At 53.0% G+C, this 23,766-nt stretch overlaps 2 protein-coding genes across 2 annotated transcripts; both read right to left on the reverse strand.

Moving 5' to 3' along the window:
* Positions 1-236: 236 nt before the first annotated feature.
* HOXD4 (homeobox D4) lies at positions 237-1,451 on the reverse strand. Its single transcript, XM_005484094.3, has 2 exons — positions 950-1,451; positions 237-541 (listed from the first exon to the last, which is right to left on the reverse strand). Exons 1-2 carry the CDS (start codon positions 1,356-1,358, stop codon positions 237-239), a joined length of 714 nt encoding a protein of 237 aa, XP_005484151.1. The 5' UTR covers positions 1,359-1,451.
* Positions 1,452-17,209: 15,758 nt separating this feature from the next.
* Positions 17,210-19,286, reverse strand: HOXD8 (homeobox D8). The gene is made up of 2 exons (XM_005484216.3): positions 18,534-19,286; positions 17,210-17,952 (listed from the first exon to the last, which is right to left on the reverse strand). Exons 1-2 carry the CDS (start codon positions 19,069-19,071, stop codon positions 17,657-17,659), a joined length of 834 nt encoding a protein of 277 aa, XP_005484273.3. The 5' UTR covers positions 19,072-19,286; the 3' UTR covers positions 17,210-17,656.
* Positions 19,287-23,766: the final 4,480 nt, after the last annotated feature.

Below are 23,766 nucleotides of genomic sequence, written 5' to 3' on the forward strand. Positions count from 1 at the left end.
TCTCTCTTTCTTTCCTTTTTTTTTTTTTTTGTTTTCCTTTTTTAGGTTGTGCTAGCAGAGGCAAATAAAATAAAGTCCAAAGTAGCGTCATTTTGTCTCCTTTGTACAACAGTACCTTAAAGAAAGATGACAGTTTCTCGTGTCCTTAGCTGCTACATGCAGGTTCTGCTTGGGCAGTGTCAGTTATGTACAGTACTGGTCAGAAGCGAAGGATGAAATGGAAAATTTCACCTCTTCTACAAAGTTGTCAAGTCAGTCTGATGGTCCTTGGAACCAGTTTGTAAATGGGGGTTTGAACCAGAGGAAGAAGATCTGCCCTTCGTGTTGGGCAGTTTGTGATCTTTTTTCCACTTCATTCTTCTGTTCTGAAACCAGATCTTGATCTGGCGCTCAGAGAGACACAAAGTGTGGGCTATCTCGATACGGCGGCGCCTGGTCAGGTACCTGTTAAAATGAAATTCTTTTTCCAGTTCTAGGACTTGCTGTCTGGTGTAAGCTGTGCGGGAGCGTTTAGGTTCCCCTCCGTTGTAATTGGGATTCACTGGGAAAAAAATACGGAGAACTTTTACAAAGCTAATCTTGACTTGCCGGTCCGACTTTACAAAAGAAAACCTTACGAGCTGCGAGCATGTGGCCGAGCTGGATTCGTCCCAGTCGCTTACAATGGCCGGGCTGCTGCTTTCCCCCCTCGTTTGAGGCAGGCACTACGGGCACACGCAGCTAGGTAGGCTGGGAGCCTCTAGAAGGCTCCTAAAATGGAGTTTTCTCCTGCACGCCCAAGCCCCGCATGGCCAAGGGCCTATTTCCTCGGCAATAAAAATTTATGGCGAGTGTAATTGGCCACCTCGGCTTAAAAAGCTCGCCCACGAGCCTGGCAGGGACTCGGCAGAGCGCCGCTGAGGCCGATCGGAAGCAGGGGAGAAGAGCAAAGTAAGAAGAGGATCCTTACCCGAGTTAACATGGACTTTCTTCATCCAGGGATAAACTACTGCCGGCTGCTTAACTGCGGAGCCGTTTGGGGGTTTGAGGGCCGGCTGCTGGCTGCAGGCTCGCGGGTTGGGCATTGGAGGCGGTGGACAATGCTCTGCTGGGCCGGGGAAGTGGCTCGCCGGGCCGGATTGCTCCTGTCCGTGACCCCGCGGCTGCCCGGCAGAGCCCTGGGCATTGCTACAGCTAAAGGGCTGCTCGCTGTAGTTTGACCGTGGGTAGAGTCCCTGGTGCTGGAAATCAGCGCCCTGCGAGGCACTGTAGTACTCGGCCCCCTGCTCGCCTAAGTAGCTATTCTGCAAATATTCCTCGCAAGGAGGAAATTTGGGATCCACATACTTAGAGTTCACCATATACGAACTCATGGCCATTAATTTCTGAAGGTAGAAAATACTAATTTTTCTCGTGTTGTCTTTTTTTCCCCTGCCATAGAGCCCTCCTACTTGCTGTCAACTGAATAAAGTTAGGCGGGCATGTGACCGGCCCGGCCAATGGGGAGCCGGGCGCCCACCGCCGCATTTCCCCGCATTTCCAGCGATTCCACTCAATAACATCCCTCTCACCGAATGACCCCCCTCTCCGGCGGGCCGCACCCGCAAACCAGGTACCGGAGGTGTGGGGGTACCCCGGGGCGGCTGCCGCTGCCCTGCCCACAGCCTTTTGTCTGAGCCGCCTTCCCCAGCCCCGGGGGATGCTGCCCTGCCGTCCGAGCCGCTAGCCAGAATGGCCACCGGGGCTTGGTGCCTCGCTTTAAATAAAATAAGAAAAAGAATCGAAAGGAATATACAGAGCGATGAGCTGAAGCGGGGTTAAAAGGGAGGAAACTGATAAGCAGGCGAGGGAAAGAAAAGCCATCAAAGAAGAGGGTAATATGATGTACAATAGATCTGTCCTGTCTTTGTCTAGCAGAGGTCATCCAAAAGTTACCAGAATTTAGTTCTGCTGAATAAAATTAGGCAATCAGTAACTTCTCATTCACTTTCAAGCCTCAAAATATACGTGTGCAAACATATGCGTGCACAGATGCTAACGCCAAAGTATATTTCTAAATCTACACATATATGTATATAAAATCGTACAGATGGCAAGAAAGAGTTCACTTTTAACCACTAAAGTTCAATCAATTGAACTGGAGACGTCATTTAATTAGGTTAAAAATATCACGGGTTTAATGAGATAAATTCGGTCTTCATTCATCAATATCATTCCTGGAGCACAAGTAAATACATTCCAGCGAGGCGAATGCTGCTTTTGCTGCTGTTGTAAATATTTTGATGCGATCTGGACCCTTGACAGGGAAATTTTGCAAACGTCTCGCATATCTAGCTAATTTATGAGTATCTTATAAAAGACTCATTCACTGATTGAGTCTTAATATCTTTTTTTTTTCTCCCAGAAATTTTGTAACTTCTGGTGAATTTAACTGTTTAGATTCAAAGATTGTCAGTGAGAGTTAGGACTGAACGACAACTGAAGTTTTAAGAAACGTCCTAAAACCTAGCAAATAGGAGCGAGGCAGCAAAACTTTTATAATTTCTGAGTGTTCAGCACGCACATGCCTCTTGATTCCGCCAGTATTTTAACTTCTAACCATCTGCAGAAAGGTGAAGTTTTTGCATCGACCATATATTCCCCTAGAATCGAATCTGTGACTATATGAATATCACACAAATTCGGTTCTACAGGGTATATATAGACAACGTAATAACATTCTGTTTTCATCTACCTTATAGCAGGTCTTTGCAATTCTCTTAGTCTCTTACTGTCTTCTGAGGAATGCAAGCTATTCTGCTGGGACTCAGTTCTGAAATACAGATTTGCAGGAAGGTGGGATTTCAGAAAAGATTCACGCTTGTTATTATTGCTGCAATAGAGCTACACGACCCTCCACCAATTCAAAGCGACGAATTTCGCCTACCAAATTCTCAGAAAGACCTGCCGCTTTCTTTAAATTCTCTGCCACTTACGTCCTTGCTATGGAAAATGGACGTGGTCAGTCAAATTGCGCTATTTAGAATGATAATGGTTCAAGTAATTTAGCTAGGAGTATTTAAATATTTAGGCTAACACGAATCTGAAAAGATTCTCCATAATTAGAATTTCCCCCAAAATAAAAAAGAATTTCTGAAAAATCGAAACAGAAGCAAAACAGCCGACAACAGAAGCAGCGGTTGGTGAAAAAGATGAGGTTAAAAGCTGGAGTTAGTTGCTCTCGGGAAAAAGAGAGTTTCCAAATTTACCTTCATCCTATTATGCTGGTCTAGCTATTATCCCCGCGATCTGCCTGCGAGCCTTAGCCTCGCACCCTCCCAGGTTTTCCCTGCCGTAGCGTTTATGGTGAAGGGCAGGGCGAGAGGTCAGCCGAAATCATTTACAAACATATCACAAAGTTTCATTATTTTTACTTTGTCGACAGCGGCACACAGGAGTACAAAAGTTCATGAATTGTGTCTGACCCAGCTCCTCACTGCTGTCCTGCGGTCAACCTCTTCTCCTTCCACTATTTAAAACAGGCACCATAAGGACAAATAATGGTGCGGGTGTGATACATCCAACCACTGCGGAGGGCAGATTTGGGGGTGTTGCGCTTATCCGAGCGATGTGCACCGGGTTGTTTGGCTGCCTCCAGCTCCCAAGTGCCTGAGCTGGGAGATGCTATTTTCAAACGTCTGCTTTCCTACCACTGCGGCGGTGGCTCCTTCACAGCAAGTGCAACCCAAAACGACTTTATATCCTTCATCTCCCCCCGGATTCTTCAAATCCCTACCCAGCTATTTTCAGCATCTCTCCCGCTTTCGCATCCTTTCTCTGAGGGGAGAGGGGACACCCCCCCGCCCCCGCGGGGGTTGTTTAGCACCCGGCTGAACTGGCAGGGTAACTCCCCTCCGCCCCCCAAAGAGAGCTCTCCTTTGGGGCAGCCCCCGGGAGCGGACAAGCCCGCCTAGGGCTGCCCAGGGAGCAGCGAGGGAGCTGGGGAAGCAGCAGCTCCCCGTTCTGCTTAATACTACACATTTTCATATTTGTTAGACGCTGTGACCTGCGTTTCACCTTATTGCACGACTTGCTCAGACAGGTCAAAGCCAAAGAGTTATTGATGAACAAAAGCGTTATATATTCACCTCCTGTTCAACTGCCCATACAAAATACTTTTGATCTATCAGGCTTTTTGTATTCTGGTTCATAATCAGTATGCTAAATGTACGTTGGCAGAAAACAAGTAATCCATACATTTAGGGCCGACCCTGGAATAAAATGCCAAGGGCGTCTAAGTAGCACAGGACTGAGCTGTGGGGGAAGGAAAGTTACCTATGGAACACAATTAAAATTGTAACGCTGAAGGCGATTCTTTAGCTCGTATTTATGGGACTCGAAAACCAATATTGCAATGGAAGACAAAAAGACCGGGAGAAGCTTGGCACATACAGTGAAATAGATTATTTATCAGGAAACAGGGAGAGGAAGCGAGGAAACGCAAACAAACACACACACAAACACTCCTCTCCTTCACATGCTCCGGGTCAGAGCCGGGCTGCCAGAAACGGGAAGGGTGATGTACAACCTAATGCATCTCCAAACACCGCAGTCTTTCTTTCCCTCTTTGAGAGACAAGCCGGTCCCAGCCTGGAGGACCAGGACCAATGCACCCAGCTCCTCACTGGAGCCAGAAAGGTTCAACAGCAGCTCCAGATACACACTGATCTTCTGCCCTCCCCTCGGTCCCCCTGGCGCAGCTCAGGCAGGACCATCTGGGATGCGAAAACCCCTACAGTAAAAGATTGCCCTGCTAAGCTCTGATACCCATTCTATTCCGTGCCTTCACAGCATTTTAAATCCGCGTTAGAGTCTCCCTTGCCCCGAGACCTCTCGCACCAGCAGACCAGCCCTACTGCCCGCAGAACCGGGCTGCAGCTGGGCTGCCCCGGCTCGCCAGCCCCAACCGCCCCGGCCCCTGCCGCCTCTTTCACCCCGCCGCCCGCCTGTGCCAAACGAGGGGAACAGCGGAAAGCAGGCACAGCTCTGCTTGGGATCCCGTCTGCAGAAAAGAGTGGGAGTAGCCAAGGTTATGAGGTGCTGGGATACAACGTGATCCGTCTGGATTCTGCACAGGGAGGCGCTGTACAGTCCCGCCGAGTTAAAATGGAAACGCTGCTAATTGCTTTGGAGTGCTTAAAAGCAGGACGACACCTGTACAGCCCTGTAATAAACCCCCAGGAGACTGCACCTCTGCTTTTAATGCCAGCCAGGATTATGACATGGTACCACAAACTGACTCCACAAGAACCTTCCCATGCTGACATAGTCCTTTCTCTTTTTTTCTTTTTTCTTTTTTTTTCTTTTTTTGGGGGGGAGGGGTGGTGGAGGAGAAGGAAGAAATATCCATCAGGAATGGTAGTTTGCGGGTTTTTTAGGTCTGGAGGGAAGAACCAGGATTTTCGAATAACACAAACTACAAGAAATAAAAGGTTACTTACTGTGGATGTTCTTCCATGCTGCAGAACCTGTTGCAATAAAAACGTTTGTTACTGTTGTATTCCACATACGGGTGATATTTCTGGAGCACAATTACAAACCACGTTTGATAGATGAAGGCAGAGAGGAGCTGGTGGTAAATCCTGCAAGCAGAGGAGTGGTGGGATGGAAGCCCCTTCCAAATGAGGACCACGTTGCGTTCAGGCAGTTTTTTTATGAATACACGCTTTCCCTGTGCCTGGGGTGTGATCTTTCACTTTTAATATTCATAGTCTAAATTTTATACAGGATAATTTCTAAAGAAATGAAGAGTCAGACCTCCTTCTTTCACTGATGGAAAAGAATAACAAAGGCCTTTTTTTTTTTTTTTGTTCTGTGGGAATCCAGTCGCATTCAGATCACCTTTGCCAAACCATCACCCACAAAATACGCCACGCAGCATTATATCCTGCTAAACACAGAAAGACCTATAAATTTATCAGAATAAATATCGGATTATCCCAAAATAGTTCTCTTTTAGGATCACCTAATTAACCTCTCAGTAACCACGAGACATGCGCCTTTGTTTGCATTATAGAAGGATAGATTTGACTTCAAATCAACTTTCCTTCAAATATTTTATTAAATCTATTCAAAGATCACATCAGGGAAGCAAACCCACATGTTTAGTCTAATTCTCCTGAAACTCGTCATATATTTAAAAGTAAATACTACTGGGGGGTTCTTTTCTGTTAGCGATTTTTCATCTCCTGTATTGCTTTCCTACGATATTTTGGCGAGTTATTGTATTAAACACAGAGCATTTGCCTCCGTATCAATACTTCACTGCATAGAGGTTCCTAAGACCTTTCTTGTTAATTTAATTATTTCTTTTTTTGTTGTTGTTTTTTTAAGTTCTGCCCACTCTAGGTAACATTCATAGTCTGCGAGGAGAGTGGATTAATATCAGTATTTTGGCACTAAGCATACCTTTATGGAGCCTTTCCTTTCATCTTCAATTTTTATTAAAATAAATTGCTTTTATTAAAAAAATTAAAAACAATAATTTTAAAAGCTTATCTCCATTTAAGAAATGCCATAAAATTCGGAAATCTCAGGCAGAGCAGCCGGCTGGCCCCGGCGCGGCCGCAGCACCTGAGGGTACCTGCCGGTTCCCGGAGCCGCGGCGGGCGGGCAGCGCTGCCGCCCCGCTCCGGTGAGTGCCCGGGCCCGGAGCCCCAGCGCGGCGGAGGGAGGCGGATTGCGGACTTACTGTGCGCTCCCCCCGCGGCCTGGGGGACCCGGGAGCAGAGGTGCCTGCGCGGTCGCATTCCGCCGACGGTTCCCTGCTAACACTTTCCCGATTACTGCTTCCAGGAACGAAAGCATCTGCACTTGTATGCTCTTAAACTAATTTATGGTGGGAATTATATTTTGGCTTGTCAACTCTCAAGCCATAAAACAAAGTTTATTGGAATCACGTGCTTCTAAATAGCCACTCAGGACTTATCTCTGTGGAACCATAAATAACCTTCAGCTTTAAACTTTTATTCGCTAAATAAAGGTTCTCTGAATCTGTCCTATAAAACGGGACCGGGTCGAATAGCGGGGATGGGTGGAAGCTCAGCTGCATGGCGTTATGCCGGCCTTTTTGAGGAGCGTGTTTTAGGAAAAGCTGCAAAGGGGACTTAGCGCTCCCAAAGTGCTCTTGGGAAAGGAGCCGGGCGTGTTTTCTGTGGGTACCAGTTCAAACCTTTCTTTACAGCTCTTGGGGTACAAGGAAGCACATCTTTAGGAGGAAATAAAATAAAAAAACCCAAAACAAACAAAACCCAAAACAAACAAAACCAAAAAACCCCAAACCAACTGAAAGATGGAACCTTTTCTCCCTTTCCTGGGTGTTTATGGTATTTTGGTGAGGCTCCCCTGCAAAACGGCTTTGAGTCATTCATCTCAAAGCTTGGGAGAGCTGTGCCAGGGGCTGCAGGTTCGCCGGGCACCCGAGGGACCTTTTTAAGTGACCAAACTGCTGCCAAGAGTGAGTGCACAGGGCTTCGGAAAGGGAGAAAGTGTGAAGCCTGCCACAATGAGATCTTTGAGGACTGGAAGTTTAAGGACGGTTATAAAGCAATAAAAGAGCCCTGGTGTGAAGGGAGCAGGGTGTGAGCTCGCAAATGAGAATTTCAAGGAGCCCGAGCACAGGAAGTCAAATGTCCCAGGCAGTCACACAGCATGAAGAAACTCGGGCATCAGCTCCCAATCTATCATGGCTAAGATGGGGACGTCGGAGCGGCCAGCAACTCCTGGTGCATCCCAGGAAGGGTTCGTGCCTTCCCAGAGGGCGGGGAGCTGTGTCAGCCCCGCCGGGACCGGCCCCTGCAGAGGGGACTCGGCCGCTCGCCCGGCCCGGGGGTGCGAGTGCGCCTCCGCCCGGGGGCTCGGCTGTGGAAAACGAGCAAAATGCAATTTCCTGCTGGGTGGTGGCACCAACTGAGTGGTGCCTGTTAACGCTAGAGTCTGCTCTTACTTGTGAAGTCACCCAAAAGGACCAGCTCAGTTCTCGCTGTATTTTTTAGATGGCTCCAGTCACAGCTGAACAATTTCTCTTCCTTCGGACAACAAGAGGCATCCCGAGGTCCTTCCCTGCTCCTTCTTTATGATCCAGAGTGGCTTTGCATTCCACTATTCTTCTTGCTCTTTGCAAACCCTTACTCACAAGGCATTGCCTTCATGGTTTTTTAGTGGCCTATGCTGTGGAAGAGCCCTTTCCTCTCCCCTGCCCAGGACAGCTGGCAGGGGCAGTGCACAAGGCGGCATTTCAGACACAGTGCATGGTCTGAGAAGCTTTATCAGGCCCAGGGGCTGCAGCCAGCCATCCCAGAAAAAGGAATGGGCTGCCTTGCATGGGGCTGACTGCAGGGTCTCTGTCAGCTGGTGCATGGCCTGTGCTCCCAGTCCTGGGCAGGCAGAGGGACAAGTTCCCTGGAGCTCCCTGAGCCCTGCTCAGGCACCTGGGCCTGGCCACAGTGGGCCCTGGATCAGGCTTTGTGGTAGCCTCCAGCTGCCCTCTTCCCCAAATACATCACCCCCACTGGTTTCTGGAAGAAGGGCTTCAGCAGCAGGCAGCTGCAGGGAGCCAAAGTGGCCACACCTGGACAGGGGCAGGAAAAGGCTGAGTGGTGGGACAGGAGGGGTGGGTGTAATGAGAAAGTGCAATAAAATGTGGGAGAAAGAGTTTGGGACAAGAAGAAGGATGCAAAATTGAGTGTGTTTGCCCCAGGCCTGGCACTGAGTGCTGGGTATGGCACAGGTGAGGCCCCAGGCAGCCATGGGTGGGCTCCATGCCCTGTGCAGTGCTGTGGGCATCACATCCCTCTCTCGGTGTCTGTGATTGCTTCAGCTCTCTTGGCCTGTCTCGTGGGCAAGAGAAGGCCACGGTTTGGAGATGAGAGACTGCCTGGCATGTGCAGGAGGAGAGGAGCCATGGACAGGCAGGTGGCATGGCAGCCAGGCTGCAGAAGTGACAGCCCCTGGCGAATGGGGTGGCCCGGGCTGGGCATGTGCTTCAGACACATGTGTCCAGGACATGGGGCTGTGAAAGATGAGGCTGTGAGATAGTGAGGAGTTGATGACTGAGATACAGCTCCCTCTCAGTTAAGGACAAGACAAATGTTTCAGTAACTAAGTAATTCTAGCCATGAGATTTTTGAAGTGGGAATTAGAACGATTTTCACATTTCCTATTCTAAAATGCAGATGTGAAATTTGACTTTGAAGCTCTGGCCAGTTCATTCTCTAGGCTTTTATGCAAGTTTTCATATTTGGGGCTGATGGTCTGGAGACAGATAAGAGGTGTAATGACATAACACAGTAACAATTGGTTTCCCTCTGGTAATTGTGATAAAGAGGTGGGGGGAATAGAATCACATGTGCATGCCGCCATCGCTCTCAGTGCGACTTGACAGACACGACGACTGGCATCCTACCCCGAGGACCACACTGCCGGAAAATTACAGGCTCCATCTCTGACTTTGAAGACCTATTAAGCACCTTGATAGCGTCCAACGCATTTTGCCCCTCCGCTTTTATCATAACCCCGGCTTTTCAAGAGTCACCTCGTCGCCCATGCCCTGGCAGAGCAGGATGTGGGCATGCAAAGTCCCCTGCCTGCAGCACCCCACACCCGCAGGCAGATCCGGGGGCAACGGAGGCCCGGAGCGGGCAGGGCGGCGTCGAGCCGCGCCTCAACATCAAACGGGGCAGCGGCGGCGACACCTCGGGTCCGCGGGGGAAGAGGGCGAGGAGTGCGGGGCAGGGAGGGGAGGCCGGGGGCCGTGGGAGCGCCCCGCCGGGGCAGGCACGGCCCGTGGGGGTGGGTGCCGCCAGGGTCGTGTCCGGGCACGGCTGGGGAAGGTGAAGCCTTCAGGCAACAGGAGAGGCGGAGGCAGGGAGCTCTGCCGGGCCCCGGCTTGCAGGAGGCAAGGGAGGGTGCGCGGGGGCCGAGGGCCGTGCCCGCGGGAAGGGAGCCGGCGGGAAGGAGGGTGCTCTGGCACCCGCATCAAAGGAACGGGGAGGGAAGAGGCGGGTGCCCGACATCAAAGCCGGGCTGGTGACCGGGAGGGCAGCGGGGCACACGGGGGGAGCCCCGCGGCACCGCGGGTCAGGCGGGGAGAGCGAGGGCGCGCCGGGGTCTGCGGACCCGGGTGAGACGGGAAATCGCGGCCCTGGAGGGAGTGGGACAGCCGGGTGGCGGCTTGAGGCTCCCGAGGAGGGCGGTGGAGCCCCGCCCACGTCCCCCTCCCGCCGGTGGGCCTGTGCCTCGGGCAGGCGGGCGGCAGGGCACGGTCCCGGGGCTGGCGGGGGGCGGCGGGCCCCTGGCCCCGCGAAGGGGAGAGCGGCCAGGCTTGTCCTAGAGCGCCTTCTCCTGGAAGAGGCCGTGAGACAGGAGGGCTGGTGGCGGCGGCCGGGGCCTGTCGCGCCCCCGGCGGTGGCTCCGCGGCCCGGCCCGGCGGCCCTGAGGGGGAGCGCGGGCAGGTGAGCGCGTCCCGCTCCGTCGGGGCGGGCGCCCACCCGCGGACAGAGGCGGCGGAGCCAGGCCGGGCGGGCGCTGAGGGGACCCCGCCGCCCCTTGCTGCACCCTGGCAGGCTCCGGCTCTGAGGGCTCCGGGCGTGGGGCGCTGGACAGGCACAGCGGGCCGCCTCCCCTTCCCGCCGCACCCTCCCCCGCCTGATGGGAGGCGAGCGCTGGGCTCGGGCAGAGCCTGCTGCCGCTGAATGCAGTTTTATTGCCTCTTGTCTCTCGCAGGGACCCTTCCTCCGCGCCCCGCCCGGCCTCCGCGACCTGCTGCAATGTTTATTGAGCCTCATCTTTTCCTTTCGCTTCCTGTTTTTTCCTCTCCCGCTCCAGCAGCATTGAGTGCCGCACTGCAGTAGAGCAGTAAATACCTTTAACAGCTGCCTGCCAACCGAGGGGTGAAATACCGTCTTTGTTCGGGTTTCTTTTTCTGTCCCAAGCGCACATACAACACCCTGTGGGAATCATATTTTTTTGGGGAGCGAGAAAATGAATCGGCGAGATTTTCAGTTCTTAAGAACGCAAAACCAACATACATATCTTTGCCTAGTTTCATCAGGTTTCCCGGGCCCGCAGTTCACAACGCACCCTCCTCCTTGCACAAAAGCCCTGCCAGGCTGGGGGAACAGAGCTGCATTTCTCTTCCATGCAACCTGCAGCAGCTAAGAGGGAGCCAACCTGGCTTCCCGAATGGCAGCGGGTGCCAGCGGTGCCCCGGCACTGACAGGGACAGGGGGCTGCCGCTTCCTGCCAGCTGCTTTGTGATGATGGTGTTTTCATACTGCCCGTGCGTCAGTAAAGGGTGCACTGGGGATCGGCTGTTTCCTTTCAACACGCGCATACACACACACTAAAAAAAAAAAAGAAAAAAAAAAAGAAAAAAAAAAGAAAAAAGAAAAGACAGAAAAAAGAAAGAAAGAAAGAAAGAAAGAAAGAAAGAAAGAAAGAAAGAAAGAAAGAAAGAAAGAAAGAAAGAAAGAAAGAAAGAAAGAAAGAAAGAAAAAGAGTACAATTTTGTCAAACAAATCAGGAAAAGAAGGAAGTGCAAGAAATTTGACTGTGAATCTTGTACTCCAAAAACTTTAGCACACCAACACAGCTATACTCATACAATGTTTATAGGTGCATAAATAGATATAAAAATACAGTCCTCATATGTGCCATATATATAAACAAGTACATATAAATATATATATAAAGGCGTATTTGTTTGCTATGAGTGCTTACATTTCCATGGGCGTGTTTAAGAACATGAGCAGACCAATGTATACTTGAAAGTTAATAATAAATAAATAAATACACACATACATCTGATAAGGAAAAGAATAAGAGCAAAAGCAAGCCAGGAAGGAAGCCATTTAGAAAAAAGCCGAATTCCCACATGAACCAGTGGAATCATAAATGCATGTGTATATCCGTATGTGTCAGCAGATGGACCCGCAGACACACACATACATATTAGAATTCGTTAGAACATCCTGCTTTTGTTTTTTTTTTCTTTTCCCCAGGCTACGAATAATTTCAAAACAACTCAAGGACGAGATTTTCCGAAGTTTTTGGAGAGATTTATAGTCAAGTAGCTATAATTACTGTGTCACCTAGGAGGGATTCTGAGAGTGAAACCTAACGCAGCGCATATTTTCCACGTTACTCTTGAAGACTGTTGCTATGTTGAAAACGATTCGTCCCAAATAATCCCCAAGTCCTGCAGGAGCGCAGGGCGGCCGGCTCGTGCAAACAGGCAGAGCGTGGGGGACAGGGATCCTATCGCTGACTGCAGCGGGGCTCGGGCTCAGCAGGCTGCGGGGTGCTCGGGGGTGGATTAAAGAACAATTTCTTCCGTGGGTTCAAAACATGTAATCGGGGCACCACTGGCACATTTCCACCCTCGCCGTGTATTGTGTAGCCGGGCGTTCTGCTTTGCCGTTAATTAGCTGGCTGCTTTCGGGGTAAATGGCGAGTGGGTGAATTCCTGCAGTGCAACAGCACGGTGCCCTGCAGCCACCGAGCATCGATGTGAACGCTAAACACCAAACGGCGGCTTTTCCACCGTGCACTCACAGTTCGGAAATAAGATGGAATGAGTAAAGCATATATACGCTCGCAACAACATACTCCCAAAGAGTATGTGTTCTGCAGAGAGAAATGGATGTGTGGATACGATGTATATGTATGAATATAGGTAAGGTGAATATGTATATACACATATGGGTAACGCAGGAATAGTTAGCTATTCTATCCCCTCGACACATTTTAAAATAAACCCAAGGATTTGTTGTTGGGTTTATCTCCTAGAGTTTGTCCTCCATGTAGCCCCCGATGATTTCCACGTGGATAGTGGCTTACTGCGGCCGTGCGCGCCTGGCCGCGTCTCCGCGCAGCCGCCCCCGCGTTCCGGCAGCCGAGCCCGGCCCGTGTGCCGCCCAGCGAGCAGCTCGGAGCCGCAGCCCTGGCTCCGCGCCGCAGCGGGACAAGGATGCGAGAAAAAGTCCCTGCGGGGCAGGGGAGGGCTCCCGGGACCGGCCCCGGGCACAGCCCCCTGCTCGACCGGCTCGGCGGAGCCGCCCCGCGCCCTCCGCCCCCGCGGGAGCTCTGGCCCCGCTTCTCCTGCGAAAACACCTGTTAGGCTTTAAAGTTACTCGGCTGCCCTTCCGCCCTGGGGGAAACATACTTCAGCATCACCACATCACGCTTCAGGCTGGCAGGGCGAAAAAACTATCCCAAAAGCAGAAGGCCTTATATCGGAAGAAGCCCCACGGGCAGGCGAGGCACTGCCTGCGGGCATCGCGCCCCAGCCTTCCGCCCCTCACCGCAGAACACCCAGACATCGCGGCCCGCGGCGCATTTTCCACGAGAGACGGCGCGCAACAGCCGCTCTCACTCTGCGGCATGCCCACAACCACTATTAGTAATAATAACACCACGATAATTACAATAGCAACAACAACAACAGCAATCATAGCGGTAATAATAGTAATAGCAATACTAAATGGAAGAAGAAGGGTGTTCGAGGGACAGGTGATGAAGAGGGACAGGAGGACAGAGGAGCCGGTGCCGTGCCGCATATCGCGGAGTACCGGCCACCAGCCCGAGGGGAACTCAGTACTTACCAGTTCGAGGCATTGCCCGCCTGCGGAGAAGCCCGGGAGGGTCGCTGTAATCCATTTTGCGCCCGTGTAGCAATCCGTGTGCCGGAGGAGATAGCGGCAGCGGGGGCGTCGAACCGTGGGAGAAGAGCGAGGGGCTGCGGGCGGCGGGGCGGCGGGCGCGGGTCTCCGCGCATCCCTCCGTGGGAGCGGGAGAGGAGGCGGCGCGGGGCCGGGCAAGTGTCAGTGCGGCGGCGGCGGGACCGGCCGCGGCTTTGGGGGAGCGGGGCACAAACATGAGGGCGACTGCCATACACCTCAGCCTAGACAAAGGTTAGAAAAAGAGGGGCTGAGGCTCTCTGAAGGCAGAATGCGGGGGGAAATTCGCCAGGGAAATCAGGAAAAGGCCATGAAAGCGCTCGCTGCCTGCACATGACCAGCCGCAGCCAATGACGAGCCCAAATAGGTCATAAAAAGGTCTATTACCAAGTTGTAAATTTTCTTCAAACAAAAAGGAATTTACTGCAATTCCTTGCGGATTTTGCACATACTGCTTCCCAGCGCCATGTTTCTTTCGCCTGCGCGCTGCGCTTTTACTGAGGCTCCGGTCCCGCCTGCCCTCGGCCTGCGCGCCACGGGCGCTGTGGCGGAGCCCCACGAGCACGGCGAGGGCGCGGGAGATCCGCGCGGGGGCGCGGAGAGAGGGGCAAGCCGTCGCGGAACCGCATAAAGAGGGGCACGGCACTGTGCCGAAGGATCCGTTTCTTGCCAAACGAAAGGGGGCTTAATCCGCATCCCCACCCTCTTCTCCCACCCCTCCCCTCCACTCCGCCGGGCACTAAAAGAAACCACATCTGCTTTAGCGCCCACTACTGAAGCGGAAGCCGTCGCCGACATAAAAATGGTCCGAGGCTCTTCCCCACCCCGCCGTGTGCGGTTCCCGCAGGTTGCGCCGGGCACTGTCACCGCGCCCAGGGCAAGCTACCTCCGTCCCCGATAGATATTCCCGGGGCACCAGCAGGGAAAATCCGATTCCTAGAAAGTATTCTAAAACAAATTTAAATGAGCCTGTGTCCACTAGGAATATTCGGCTCGGAGACGGAATACTGTGGATGTTCTAGCTCAAGTTTTGTTTCAGGGAATAGCCAGAGCCCTCAATCCGTGACCTCCTTGCCGGTTGTAACTGCTAACAAAAGTAAACACGCCTAAAGATGTAGGATCGAGGTTGGATCTTTTTAACACGCTGCTTCAGGCAGTTGCACACCTTTGAATGTTGCCTCGGCGGAGGCTATGGCATCTCTCGTGGTGTCCCTGCGGCACTCACGGCCGCGCTGAGCTGCTCCTCAGGGAACGGAGAAATTCCGCGGAAACCAAAGGCGCGGTACATCCACCCCTCGGCCGCCTCAGGCGGCCTCTCGCCGCCCCTCCCGCCGCAACCCGCGCAGCTACGGCTTTTCCTGGCCAAAAGTCCGATGGCTCCGGTTTTACAGGGGACTCAGTGGCCGCCTGGCTCAATTCCTGACTCCGTTATCTTTTTTCTTTGCAAGTTTCCAAGTGAAACCGAGGGAGAGATTCAGATGCCAGGCTATGGGGGTAAATGCCTTAACAACTATAGCGATGTTTTGTTATCCTTAATGACTAAGACAGGGGCAATTCCAGTTACCACTAGGCCTTGGCCAATTCTGCGGGCTCAGGGAAGTCAGTTTTTGCCTGCGTGGCTGCGTTCCCAGTCGGTCCTAGGAGAGCAACGCAACGGAAACTTCTTCAGGAATATTTTAATTTTATTCTTTGTCTGATAATTAAAAACAACTACCGCAGCAGCTCTTTTCCGGACAAACACCAGCCTAAGGAGTGTTCCGCTGGTGTGTGAAGGTCCTCGACGTGCGGGCAGCTCGCGATGGCAGCAGGCGGCACCGGCATGGCGTTCCCGCAGCAGGGCCGCCGGAACCGCTTTGAGTCCAGCCTCTGCCGCCAGCGCAGCAAAAAGCGAGAGGCTTTTCCTGCCCGGAGACCAAATATGTCGGTGCCACTAGCACGCGTATTGTTTTGAAAAGCCAGGGGGTTTTGCGTGTCGGGCCACGGGGTACTTTATACGTGCAGCTACCAGCCCCATATCCTCCCCTGACACTACGGGTACTGGTGTATTTATGCAAATCCATGCAGCAAAAATGTTTCTTTCACTACTTTGTTGCAGCTTCCCCTTGTTTACAACCTTTAGCCAGCTAGGCGATTAAAATAAAACCAAGAACAATAGCTCCGCTCGCTCGTGCCTCCCTCCAGAGCTGGCGCTTTGCAGCAGTGGAAACGTGCCTGCCTCGGTGGTGGAGCGGGGAAGGGAAACGAAATAAACTCAACCCGCCCCGCAGGTCCCGTGCCCGCGGACGGCAGTTCCCGCAGCGCCGGGTGCGCTCCCGGAGCGGAGCGAGGGAAGGGCCCAGCGGCAGGCGGCACCGCCTCGGGAACCGGGCTGCGATTGTCCGAGCAAGGCCTCGCCTCAGCCCCGGCCTCGTCGGGATCACGCTCGTCTCTGGGCAGAAAATACAATTATATGTCGTGTTTGTCGCAGTTTCTGGCGCGTCCATTCGATTTCCTTCACGGAGCCATTACTCAGGGGAGCGTCAGCCGGTAGGGAAAAAAATGGCGCAAAAATCTTGGTAGAGATTTATACCTCATCCCTCGACCCTCTGCCTGCTGCTCCTAAAAAGGACTGCTCTCGGCCGCCCTGTTTGATACCGCGCTCTGCGGGACCCTGCAGGGAACGGGAGCGAGAGGAGGGAGGGCAGAGAGAAATTAAATTGTTTTGTTAATCAGAGCGGACCTTTCCTCCCGTGGTTGCCGGAACCATGAGGCAGGCTCTATCCTCAGCTGCGGCCTCCGCTGGGAAATGCATCATATGATAATATTTAGGGGCAGAAACATCTTTCTCTCGGTCTACGCATGGCTTGGGACTCCTAAGAATTACAGCCCTCCCGAAACCCCCACGCAAGGTCGCAAAAGCTTTGTATTTCCCTGCTCGTCAGCCATCCTCGGGGGAGGTTGGGCCAGTTTTGGTTTTCTTGGAGCAGCCCTTGGGGATGCCGTGGGGCCGGAACGCTCTGCGGGCTCTCTCTCTGCAGCAAATGCTCCCTAGGGCAGGGCCGTGGTTGGGGCAGCGCTGTCCCGCACGGGTGCGGGTAGGAACAAGGGAGAGCAGGGCTCGGGCACACACGGGGGCAGGAACAGGGGAGAGCAGGGCCCGGCACACATCGGGGCCGGTCCGCAGCCCGGGATGAGCGGCAGGAACAAACAGGCGGGAGCAGGGCCCGGGCACACACCGCGGCCGGTCCGCAGCCTGCGCTCCGCTCGCAGGTGAGGCCGCGGTCCCCGCTGGCCGCTGCTTGGACCGCGGCAGCGCAGCTGCTCGCAAAAAGCAGATTTTATACACAATGCGCCATTTCTAGACCCCGCAGAAACACGGAGGAGAGACGGCCGAGACTCTGGATGTTCCTTGAGGAGTAGATTACAAAAGGAATATAGAGAGGCCGATACATTTTATAATCGAATAAATTCAGTTTATTTTAATCAAATATTATAGAAGAAGGTTAAATATATTCCTATGATATTGTCTTCAAGATTATTAATTTAATTTATTCAACATAAGATAAAAACAAGAATTAAAATAGTACAAGTGCACTTGTCTTGATTAATAAAGCATTGTTAAATGTCTTACTTATTAATATTTATTATTAGGAAGTTTATGTTGTTTCCCACAATCACCGTCCATTAAGATTGCAAATATATATATATATGTATATCATTAGAAATTTATTGCTAGAAACTCTTTATCAAATTTGAAAAAATAAGTAGAGGAAATGTTAAATCTAGAGATAGTTCTGGATACGCTAATAAACAAAATAAAAGCACAAACAAGTGAAGCACCCGAAGCAGGGAGATGTCAAACGGAGGGACATGGGGTCACTCGCCCCACGACAAGATCACGTAGAGGTGTGGATGAGCCGAGATGTCGGGCTTTAGCCCTGCTTATTTTTGATTGACTTTCACAAAGACATTTGGGGCAAAAATTAATTCGTCTGGCCTTCAGCTCTGTCTTCTTCCAGATCATGTGCTTCCTTTTTGGCCTCCCCTTCCTTTCCCTCCTGTCTGGAAGCGGGGAATTTGTCCTTGTTGTTCTCTTTTTTCCATTTCATCCTCCTGTTCTGAAACCAGATCTTTACCTGCCTCTCGGTGAGTCCTAATGCGTGGGACACCTCGATCCTTCTCTTCCTGGTCAGATAGGGGTTAAATAGGAACTCCTTTTCCAGCTCTAGAGTCTGGAATCGGCTGTATGTTTGTCTTCCTCTCCTCCTACCCGGCGCTGCTGTTTAAAACAAAAACATAGGGGTTTGGAGGTTGCTGTGGCCGTTCAAAACAAGGCACAGGCAGGCAGAGAGGACCCCGGTGCCTCCGGAATCCCTCGAGAGAAGCCCCACAGAACCGCAGGGAGAGAAGGCAGAGGGCACAGAGGAGTCTAGAGCTTTGCACTTGAGTGAGAGGAACACAGCGACGGCAAATGCACGAAGCGCCTCAGCTGTCCTCCTGCATAGGATGCTGCGGGGTCACTTTATCATCTTGTACACCACCCCCTTCCCGACCCCGCACCCTTCCCGCTCGGGCAGCGGCCACGGGAGACAGGCGAGCGTGTCAGCTGCGCCTAGGCGTCCGACAGGCGTCTCAAAGGCTACTCCTGGGTCGGGAGCTGCCTGCTGCAGAGGTTTCTGCTTGCTCACTGCATCTCTTTATTATCGCAAGCCACCGCGGTGATAGGACTCGCGGTGAGAGAGGTAGGGAGTGGGGGAGACAGAGGCAGGGAGCAAGAGTCAGCGAGAAAGAAGCAGGAGGCGGAAAAGAAAGTTTCAAACTCAGACGTGAGATGGAAGCAAATTTTTGACTGCGTCCAACCTTGTGGTCTCATCCAGGGAAACATTTGAGCAGGAGACGAGCTCTGATTTAAGTGGTCTGGTTCCTCGCCAATATTAGCACTGGACGATTTACAGTCAGGATATTGTACCAGCTCGGCCTCTTGCTGTGTCGTAAAAATCTGCTGTCTCTGTAAGTTATCGTATCCGTAAAATTTAGCGGGCTCCCCGTGACAGGTAACCCCGCTGCAGGGGGCAGGAGGCGGAGGCGCGGCGGGGGGAGGAGGAGGCGGCTGGTAGGCGGCCGTGGGGCTCCCCCCGGCCGGCTGGTAAAAGTCCGGGGCCGCGCCGCCGCCGCCCCCCGTCCCGCCGGGCGCGGGGTGCGGGAAGCCCGCTGCGGCCGCGCCGGTCCCGTAGAGCAGAGCGGCGGCGGCGGCGGCGGCGGCGTGCCGGCCGCTCACCTCGGGTGCGAAGTGACAGTCGTAGTACGGGGAATTGATGGCTTCCCCCGCCGCCGCCGCCGCCGCGGCCGCCGCCACCTTGTACTTGGAGTAGAGCGGGTTGACAAAGTAGGAGCTCATCGGGGAGGGGGCAGCGGCGGGCGGGGGCTCGGGGCCCTGCTCTCGCCGCAGCCGCCGCCGGTGCCTCTACGCCGCGCTCATGCCGCCGCCGCCGCCGCTGGCCCGTGAGCTCCCCGCTCCTGCTCTCCGTGTATGTGGTGACCAGGACTGGATTATAATCGCTCCCAAAATGACCTGCCTCACTGCTTTTACTATTTCCTATTAGGCACACAGCAGCCCGCGCACGCACACACACACACACACACACACACACGCTCATGAGCTCAGGGGGGACTTTTGGCTTCAGTTTACATGTGCCGCTCCTCGGGCAAGAAAAAAACTCGGCCCAGCCCTGCCCGGATCCACCCCGGCCGCGGCACCCCCCGCTCCCCCCGCCGGTGTGCGCTCGCTAGGAGCCGCTGAAAGCCCGGGCGCGCAGGGGCGAGGCGGCCGCGCAGATCCCGCCCGATAACCGCGGGCGCGCTGCCCGGGGCCGCGCCGCCCGGCTCAGCGGGGCTGCACTGCCCGCAGCGAGGCCTGCACCGCGCCCGACGAGGGCAGAGCCCCGCACAGGAGCCGATGCCCACCGCAGGGGCTCCGGGGTGCGGGCGAAGGCAGTGGGGTGCCTGTGGGGCGGCACCGTGCAGCGGCAGGGCCCCCTTGCCAACGGGCCCTGCCGGTCATTTCCTTCCAGGCGAGCAGATCGCTGGGAAATGAGATGCACATTTACCCTTGACGCCTTGCACGCATGGCTGAGGCTCCAGGTTAATTGATACTTAATGAAAATCATGCCTATGAATATACTTTCCATCATTTCACCCTTGGTGGACGTCATTACAGAGGCAAAGGGAGGGAGGGAGGAGAAAAAATAAAAATGTGTGGGTGAACGGTTAGCATCGCTCGGGGACTCGGTCCGAAATAAGCGAGCCCTGTTCGCCGGGAGGAAGGAAGGAAGAAAAGCGCTGCCCAGCAGGCTCGGCGCTGCCCCCGCCCGGACCGGCCACCCCCCGTGCCCCAAGAAGCGGGGTCTCCAGTCCTCTCTTTCCCGCTTCGTCCTGCAGTGGGAATCAGATTTTTGGAGAGACACCGTCAGGAACTGGAGTCCGCCCTATTTTGGAGAGAGACGAAAAATGTAGGTGAAATATAATACAGGCCCAGCCAGAGCCACGTGTGACCGTCTGATGCGAATTGACAAAAAAATCCTTGTGGTTACATAAAAGGCATCTCAGGCTCCTTCCCCATCGCACCCCGTTCTTCCACCACTCCCCCCGCCTCCAGGCCGATTAACTCGCTCTGTCTCGCTGACCAGTCCGGCTGCCCCGCATGTGAGCACCCCACGGGCCCTGTGCCCGCAAGGACAGCCTTGCCCAAGCAGGGGCCCCGGGGTGCACGGCTTTAGGAGCTCGCGGAGGCCTAGGGACACCCGTGCAGCCCAAGGATAGGCGGGGGAGGCGGGAAAGGCCCGGGCACACGCACACGGACACGGACACGGACAGACAGCAGCAAAAGCCCTTCGCCAGAGAGCACAGGAAGGCATGAGGCCGGGCCTGGCAGGGGCTGAGCGGCGGCATAGAGACACTGCCTCACCCTGCGGAGGGGCACAGAGGGGCAGTGCCTGCTTCCCGCATCCACGCCAGACACCCCCGGCCCTGTTCCTGTGCCTTGGTTCCGCGGGCGGCCCGTCCGTGCCCGTCCGTGCCCGCCGTGCCCAGGCCGAGCCGCGCTGCCCGGGCCGCGGGCGCGCAGAGCGGGCGCGGCGGCCGCGCAAGGGTGGAGCTCGGGCGCCCTCTGGCGGCGCGCTGCGGCAGCGGCAGGCGGCGTCCCCGCTCCGCGCTGCCCGCGGCCCCGCCGCTGGCCGGGAACGCGAACTGCGGAACGCCGCGGGGCCAGCGCCACCGACTCTCCCTTCGCTTCCTGGACTGAGGTTGGGTCCCTTCTTTTTTCTTCCTTTTTCTTCCTTTTTCTTCCTTTTTCTTCCTTTTTCTTCCTTTTCCTTCCTTTTTCTTTCTTTTCTCCTTTTTTTTTTTCTTTCCCCCACCACCACCCCCCCTTAAGTTTACAGTGCCATTTTCTCTTAGCACGTTTCGGTGACCCTCTTTTATTTTTTTGCCAGAGCTATAATTAACTGCATACAAAGAATGCGCCTCGTTTACACATGGCAGCCAGGAAAGAGGCCTGTGCTTTGAAGACGACTGCTATCGCGTTTTCGATCATGTTCCCCCACATATTACAGCATGAAATCTCCATGTGTGGTAGTTTCAGAGTTATACGTTTTTGTATTGAAGATGTTATTTTGTTTGCCCGCGCTTTTATGTATTTATGGATTGATTTATGTAAACAAAAGTAAAGATGAATCTTTGTTCACCCCCTCCTTCATCACACATGCCTGTGAATTATTCGGTATAACGCGTGTGCACGAGACTGTGCATATGTGAAAACATATATTAACACAACCAACGGGTAGGAGTTAAATTATTCTGTTTGACACTAAAAGTAATTTCCATAGATGAACTGCATTTCATCGATCGAGATGTTTGGTTTTCTTTCTGCCATTTTGAAATAAGTGCACACAATATTAAAAACAGGTAAACAAAAGGAAAAAATATACGAAGTTAAATGTGTCAATCTGCTTGATATAAAATATTAAAAGATGGTGTGGGCTGGGTGAAAATTTCTTAACAGAGCCTCTGCTGGGATCAACACAATGCAGTTTTGTGTACAAGGATATTGTTTATGTGTTGTTACAGATCACACACACACACACCCCATCCCCCCCCCCGCCATGGGTATTTGCGAAAATATTGAGGCTGGCATCATAGGATTCATTGCAACAGAATATCCAATAAAATACATTTCAACAAATAAGTGGACTTCGTAAAATCTCTGTTTCGTGACCTTCAGGTCCTTTTTGAGTCTGTTGCCTTGGCCCAATGCTGACATACTGAAATTTATAGTCCAAGGTTTTAAGACCTAGTTTGTCTGCATTTTTTTGCCTTTTTTCCCCCCTAACAAACACAAACATCAAAATAAGGTGCTTTCAAAGAAAAGTGCCATAGCATATCGTAAACTCATTAGGTCCAGACGTCTAGCCATCTCAATGGTTTTATTATACCACGGTTCTTCCTGTTTTAAAAGAATTATAGGTATCTTCTCGACAATGGATGGGAAGCAATGCAACACCTTTTCCTGGCGGTGCATGCTTTTGCTTTCTTTTTTCTTTTCTTTTCTTTTTTTTTTTTTTATTCACAGAGGTAAAAAACATTAAACACCAGGTCTCAGCTCTCCCCTTAATCTTGAATTAACCGAACTGCTCGTAAATATTTACGGGTCCTTCATTTTAATGGTTGCTCTTTAAACAAAGCATTTTTTACAATGAACTTCATCTCAATTATCTTGATAAAGTCATGTGTGTTTATAAATGCAGAAGGCATGAGGCGCGTCGCTAAATGAGCTCTCGCCAACAAAGCCGAGCGTTTGGCAGCAGCCGTGTCCCCTCCAGAGCTTCCAGCCTCCCACTTAAAGAAAGCAGAGGTTAGAAGCGACCCAGTAGGGAAAAAACCCAGGAGTAAAACCAATGTTTAATCGAATAGGCATCACTGTGTGTCCTTGGCTCCTGCGGACCGGTGTGGAAGCATTTCCTAGGGACCCCAAGGGATCGCTGCTGTTTGTAGGAGCGCTGGTACCTGAGGCCCGGGCACGGCGCGGCCCCTCGGCGCTGGGCCCTGGCAGCAGCTGCGGCTGGGGAGCAGGGCCAGGGTGACGGAGGTACTGCTGGGCAGCTCGGCCGGCCTTTCCCGCCATCCCGGCCTCTCCCGCCACCCCGGCCTCTCCCGCCACCCCGGCCTCTCCTGCCATCCCGGCCTTTCCCGCCATCCCGGCCTTTCCCGCCGGCCCGGCCCGCGGAGGCTGCGCGGGGCTGCGCGCAGGGCGGGCGGCGCGGGGCGCATCGCGAGGGGCGCACAGATTTCTGCTCTCACCGCAGCGCTATGGTTGGGTCACGGCAGACTTTATTGTGTAATGAGTGACAACAATTACAACAAGTCCGTGCCGGAGACACGGAGCGAGCGGGTAATGAGTACAAGAGCACCGCGGGCGGGGACGGCAGCGCCGGGGCACCGGCAGGGCCAGGCCTACGGCGAGCGGCTCCGAGCGTGACACAGCTCCTAACAGTGCACTAAGGGGGGGAAGCAGCTCGTGGCCTCTCTGTGGCATCTATTGCGAAGGATTCAGACCTAGAAAGCAGAAGTTTGGGGAAAGATTTCCTCTTAGTAGGTCGTGGACAGCACAGCAACCCCCATTGATTTAAGCGGCTGTAATTTAATATGTATTTTATTACCGTAATTATAATTAATTTCCTTACCTTTATTTTGGCAAAATAACTATCTAGTCTACATCACTTTTAAGAAACATGTCAAACATCTAACATCAGATAGAGTTCCCAAAGCTAACGTGCACTCACAATATTGTCATCTAAATGGTCTGGGAAGGAGGAGGGGAGTATCAAGAGACTGAAAAACACGTTGTCGAGCAAGACAAAATTTCCGGAAATACCTGACACAGACCACGTTTCACTTCTACCAAGGAAAAAAAAAAAGAAAAAAGAGAAAAAAAAAAAAGCGCGATTGATTTAAAATCCCTGGGGTGGAGTGGCGCAGGAGGAGGAGGAGGAACGTATGGGGGGGCTAAGGGTGCAGAGAAAGAATAAAACAAAACTAA

This window comes from Zonotrichia albicollis, chromosome 10 (assembly GCF_047830755.1).
Source record: "Zonotrichia albicollis isolate bZonAlb1 chromosome 10, bZonAlb1.hap1, whole genome shotgun sequence".
NCBI lineage: Eukaryota > Metazoa > Chordata > Aves > Passeriformes > Passerellidae > Zonotrichia > Zonotrichia albicollis.

Coding starts and splice junctions, on each gene's coding strand:
- HOXD4 (XM_005484094.3), bottom strand. CDS start 1,358: ATGGCCATGAGTTCGTATATGGTGAACTCTAAGTATGTGGATCCCAAA. Junction 542..949: donor GAAAGTCCATGTTAACTCGG/GTAAGGATCCTC, acceptor TTTTTTTCCCAG/TGAATCCCAATTACAACGGA.
- HOXD8 (XM_005484216.3), bottom strand. CDS start 19,071: ATGAGCTCCTACTTTGTCAACCCGCTCTACTCCAAGTACAAGGTGGCG. Junction 17,953..18,533: donor TCCCTGGATGAGACCACAAG/GTTGGACGCAGT, acceptor TGTTTTAAACAG/CAGCGCCGGGTAGGAGGAGA.